The sequence below is a fragment of the Cibotium barometz genome, chromosome 52 (assembly GCF_041138505.1).
Source record: "Cibotium barometz isolate CiBa-2024 chromosome 52, ASM4113850v1, whole genome shotgun sequence".
In the NCBI taxonomy this organism is placed as follows: domain Eukaryota; kingdom Viridiplantae; phylum Streptophyta; class Polypodiopsida; order Cyatheales; family Cibotiaceae; genus Cibotium; species Cibotium barometz.
This window is the reverse complement of record NC_141097.1, coordinates 30,130,024-30,136,023: the sequence shown is the minus strand read 5'-3', so window position 1 is coordinate 30,136,023 and position 6,000 is coordinate 30,130,024. Positions and strand designations below refer to the sequence as shown.

Here is a 6,000-nt window from a genome sequence, read left to right as displayed (position 1 = left end):
CAATGTGTCTCCATGCAAGAGGATCGGCGGACATGCATGACATTGTCTATGGATCTATTAGACCAATTCCATGTCATTAAACTTGCTATAGATTTGCACCTGAACATGCTATTTTTCCTTGGTATGATAGGTAAGTGTCTCAAAACTTTTGTAGGAACCTTTTGCTCCTGAACATCTTGCATGTATCTAAGCGCCCCACAACTTGGACATTCTTAAAAATGTGTCTATTCATGTTGGTAAAGGATATAATCATTGGGACAAGCATGGATACAATCGTAGTCCATGCCCATTTCACTTAACAATCGATTAGCCCCCGCACGAGAGCCTAGCATCTCATTTCCCTCCGGTAAGATTTTACCCTTTAATAACTTGCCAAGATGAAACATGTATTCTTAATCAACACCATGTACATTATAAAGACTAAAAAATTACATCATATGCATGTCATACACACCTACATATGTCTGAGATGCTTGAATAAAACCACCCAAATATCGATTGCAAGTTCAACATAAACAGGCATGTGTGTAATTTGGATATTTGACCTAAAGGATAAAGTGGTATATGTGCAAGGTTATGCAGTTCGTCTTCTTCATGGTTTGTATCTCGACACTTTATTGTGCTATTGTCCTTAACACCATGATCCTTAGGTCCATAGCCCGTTAAATTTGTAAATGCATCCAACATCTCATGTATTGTAGCCACTTTTAACGTGTCCTCTCATTATTGAGGTGATCGGATGGGTTCTTGAGGAATATTGCCCTATAAATTTTGCTTTGTTCGGTGTCCTATCCTAAACATAGTATCTAGTAGTGTCCTGTTGGGCTAGATTTCCATGTAGTTAACCTAATAATCAACATTACTAGGGTCTTCATGTGAGCAAAAACGTAGATTTTGTAGCACCAAATATATACCATACACATGTACACAATTGTTTCAAATTCTTCGTTTTCAAGTGATGTGAAACTTATGTGTGCACGGGAACTTTCTTCTCTCTTTAAGATAGACAGATGCTTCAATGTAGCAGAGCATCATGTTGTCATCGTTTAGTTGTGCCATGTCTAACAAATTGGCAGTTGTCACCACATCAATGTTTTGTGGCTCCACATCACCATTTTTTTTTTGCACCACATTGTCATTCTTTCGTGTTGCCATGTCACCTAAGGTTTTAGTTATCAATACCCCGATAGTGTCGGCTAGCTGTGGTGCATCATGCTATCAATTTTGGGTCCTACACATGTTGTTTAGGATATTATTGTTTGAGTCTCTTTTATAACCTAAGAACCGATTTTTTTGTCACCAATTAAAATTAAAACTTACAACGTTGGACATGTGAGAAAAGGCTAAAAATCAAGAGTTTGAATGAAATTTCTTGGGTGTTGATATGGGCATTAGTATGAGCTTTAGTATGAGCATTGGTAGAAATTATAGAACATGGCTTCAAACTATTTTTTCTTTGTTTGCCTCTATTTGTCAAGATAGAAGGTCAAAGGTAAGCTCCCCCCCTTGCATGTACCTCATTTCTTTGAGGTTTACCATAGCTTTCACCTTGTGTGTGTGTGTGTGTGTGTGTGTGTGTGTGTGTGTGCGTGTGTGTGTGTGTGTGTGTTTGTGTATGTGTGTGTTAGAGGTTTACCATAGTATTCACCTTGTGTGTGTGTGTGTGGGTGTGGGTGTGGGTGTGGGTGTGTGGGTGTGTATGTGTCTATTTGTTTTTTGTGGGTGTGGGTGTGTGGATGTGTGTGTGTGTGTGGGTGTGGGTGTGTGGGTGTGTATGTGTCTATTTGTTTTTTTTAGGCTTAGATCTTATTTCTTCTCTCTCAACTAAAGGTAATATGGTCAATGCCTTTTTCCCATGTTCTTCTTTCTACTAACCAGTGATTTAGCTTTGGTTTTTTGCTTCTTTTGTATATATTTTTATGAGGGCAACTTCTCTACACTGGCTCCTTTTCTTTGAGGTATGGACCCTATCTCTAAACTGTTTGTTATTATTATTTTATTTTTGGATACAAAGTGCCCCAAAATGAGTATGTGGGTAGGAAATGCAGGTACAAATGAAGCCATAGCCAAGCCAAGCCAATATTTTCATCTACGTGACGGTGGCTGTGAGCCTTGACGTGACGGTGGCTCTGAGGGAGTACGTGATGGTGGCTGTGAGCCCTGACGTGACGTTGCCTGGGAGGGTGTGCGTGAGTGTGTCTGGGACGGGGTATGTCTCCTCAGTGGGCATGGAAGAGGAGAAGCTACATGCCGTCTCGTCAGACTCGCAGGCATAGACGACAGCGGAGTGACCTGGATACTCGGGGGGTATAGATACCAGGCAATCCAGGAGGGGGATGGGCATACATGTACTCTATAAGCTCAACTGGAGCAGGATAACGCCCAAAATGATTTAGCATCTCCATCATCCAAGTGCCGTACACAAATGGATCGGATGAAGAACCTGGATCCATAAAGAATCTACAAAAATAAAAGTATATACATGATTGCATCAAAGCACAAATGCAAGCTAGCACAGATGATTTTGTGAAACCAAGCCATATGCAGATGGGATCATCTCTCTGAAAAGAACCTGGATCACAAGCATGGGTGAAACACAGTCGCGTGTATACACCCGTCCAAAAACGCGTGTATATGCGCGTGAACTTCTGTGCAGATAGGATACACGCAGACATACACGTGTTCCTACACGCGGCCTGCGAATGTTTTTTTTGAAAGCGAACGACCTTCGACAAATCGTCCTTATAAAAAGCCCACTGTCGCCCACTGTCACAATCGTTCACCAGATGGCAACCAGAGAAGGAGAAGGACGGAGACAAACGCATAAAGGAAAGAGACAATAGCATAAACAAATGGAAGGAAAGAGACAGGACAAAGGACAAACTGACTCACCTCTGAAAAAGTGAGTCTTCTTTTTGGCTGGTTTCCTTCACCTGTGTGTGCTCCTTGTCTACTCCTTGCACTTAGGTTTAGTGCTCTGTTGGAAGAGGCGGCGACGAAGGTGAGCAAATCTTTAGTTTGAAAATGTTTATTTGGAGAAGGCGGGTTATTTTTAAGTATGGATAGGTCGTCGCGTGTAACTGTGCGTGTAACCATGCGTGTATTTTCACGTTTATAATAAGTCAGCCGCGTTTATAAGAGTGATTTTTAGGATGTAGCCGCATTTATACACGCAATTTTCAGGATATAGCTGCGTTTATACACGCGATTTTTAGGATTTAGCCATGTTTATACACGCCATTTTTAGGATGTAGTCGCGTTTATACACGTGATTTTCAGGATGTAGCCGCATTTATACACGCGATTTTTATACTTTCATTAAAAACTGATTATGATTTTGTGTTTACTCTTTTGTACATAGGATGTCATCAACCTCCTCAAGCAGTTCTGGTGGTGAGGATGAGACAATGTGTCATTGTAATCACGATGTGTGGTTAGGACAAAGGATCAAGTGTATGTATAATCGATGTCAAGGATGCATTGTACGAGCGCGTCGAATTACCTTGAATCACATCTCCATGTATGGAGAATGGAATCAAACAGGTTTAGAGGTGAGTAGATGTAAATTGATAGTATTCAAATGACTCATGGTATCCAAATTAAATTAATGGAATTGTAATATATATACTCTAATTGAAGCAGGATGCAGTACTACACCCTAACATGGTGCCCTATGCACGGCGAGAGCATGCAAAGCATCAACGAGATGATGCTGGAGCTTCAGGATCTATTGTCAAAGATGAGTGGGAAAGGGATGAAAATAGCCCTGCACCCCACGAAGTTGTGGAAAAGGAAGTGTTTGATGATATGGTGTGGTATCTTTTTAGGGATAAAGGTATGGAAGACGATGATATGGAACAAGAGCATCTTTACAAGGCTTCATCGACACCGGTTTTTGAAGGGTGCACATTCTCTATTTTACGTGCTTCACTTGAACTACTCAATGGAGCTGTTGGGATGCATTGCTTTTGAAAATAAATAATACAGATGTTTGGTATAGCCAAAAAAAAAAAGCAACGCGGAAGGCATGCATCATGCAAACAAGTGGTCTAGTAATAGAGGTCGAGATCAAAGGAGAGGACCCATCGGGCAGGGGCGACCCGCACGATCTCGACGAGGCGATTGGTGACGAGGCCGCGTGCAAGGAGGAAGTCGCCGGTGCCGCCAACGACGGTGAGTATGCGCACTTTCTGGGCCTCGTCGATCTGGCCCATGATGGTGAGGGTGCCCTTGTAGGTGCCGTCGTTGATGGTGGCCGTGAAGGTGTGGAAGAGCACGTAGCCTTTCTGGCTGTCCAGCACGTAGAAGCCCTGCGCCACCCCGGCCGACGCCGAGGTGTTGGAGGCGCCCAGCGTGAGGGGGGCCTCGAAGGTGGCCACCACGCCGAAGTTGAAGGGGTTGGAGAAGGTGCCCGGAGGGAGCGGACCATACACCGAGGTGAAGTAGGTGTTATTCACGATCGGGTTGTACACGGTGTTGTGGAGGTAGAATCTGTAGCGGGACGGCCCGGCCTTGATGTTCTTCTTGTGGCAAGAAGCTGGCGTGGCATTGAGGCTGATCAGCGCCAGTAACAGGCATGCTGCAAGGAGCAAGCGGCTGGGCATATTGCTGGTAGCTGCAGGGGGCATTTCAATACAGCGGAGGAGCGGTGATCACACAAAAGTACCTCGCTTGATCAAGCTGCAGGGAAATTATTAGGTGGGATATCTAAGACTCAGTTGGTGCTAACGTCCGGATGGGAGGAGCAGATGAGAACCTGACCTAATGAATGACCTGGTAACAAGCAGACCTAAGGCGGGATGATAGATCTGATGGAGCGGAGTAAGCTCCTATTTGTAATACACTAGTAAACGTCCCATCTTGCGGATTTTATGGGGTCAACGCCCCATTTTGTAGATATCGGCGCAGTTAACGGGCCGTGGGGGAGACTCTTGTTAAATAATAGACAAATGTGTTTGACAATTCGCTTGCAAAGGTCCTAAAGACTTGTTGCAATATCCCAATTAGGAGCAGGTCGCAAGGTCCAGTGGAGTGACTCACCACCACACATAGAGAGTAAGGCATGGTAAAACCTACAGAAGTACAAATCAAAACAACCGTTAGTGTGACACATAGAGACCCCATGCCTTCTCCAAGATTTTGCACATAGTTTTACGTCTTCGACAATACACATTCTATTTCGAGGAGCTCAACGAACAAAACATGACCTTCTCTTTTGGTATCCCCCAGAAAGTTAGGCAATTATGTTATATATGTAACATAGAGCAACCCACCTTACTAACCATGAGAGCAAACCAAAATTTCTAGTATACTTTCTCTCCTTCCAAATGGATTTAGAAAACCCCTTGTATTGAACCCACATGCTACGCTTACATATTTATGGGAGTGAGCCCCCCAAGAAACTGCCAAGGTCTATGTTTAAAGACCCCCAATATTGATAAAGCTCCAATGAGTCTTGAAAAACAATATAAAATGTGGAATTGTATGGTACTTGTTAAAAAAGAATTATGAGTTATACACAAAACAATGTCTGTAGAGATGGTTTGTGACACCACTCTTTGCACAATATAATATATAAGAACATGTGTGCGCACATAAATACAAAGTCCACTTAAAAAAGGGGACCAAGCACTAATAAAATATATGGCGCAAAGAGATAGAGAGATAAAGTGTGTCTTTTCATCCTGCCTCCTGCTAAATGAAGAAGGGGTGGGTGAGAGTGAGTGAGAGAGAGAGAGAGAGAGAGAGAGAGAGGAGCAGGTGCCTTATCGCCTCACTAAGGGCAACATCGCCCTTAGTGTGGTGGAGACCATCACTAAGGGAGACATAGCCCTTAGTGTGGGTGTCCACCCCACTTTGGGTGACATCTCTCTTAGTGAGGGGGCCCTTCCCTCACTTAAGGCCACCGCCCACCACCCATGTCTCTCTCTCACGCACCCCCCCTCTGTGTGTGTGTGTGTCTCTCTCTCTCTCATAGAAATCCGCTCTCTTTATCTCTTA

The 6,000-nt window shown here is 43.6% G+C and overlaps 1 protein-coding gene across 1 annotated transcript; it reads right to left on the bottom strand.

Annotated features, from left to right (window-relative positions):
• Positions 1-3,890: 3,890 nt before the first annotated feature.
• Positions 3,891-4,898, bottom strand: LOC147609032 (disease resistance response protein 206-like). Its single transcript, XM_086788535.1, has one exon. It carries the CDS (start codon positions 4,626-4,628, stop codon positions 4,050-4,052), a length of 579 nt encoding a protein of 192 aa, XP_086644661.1. The 5' UTR covers positions 4,629-4,898; the 3' UTR covers positions 3,891-4,049.
• Between the last annotated feature and the right edge of the window lie 1,102 nt (positions 4,899-6,000).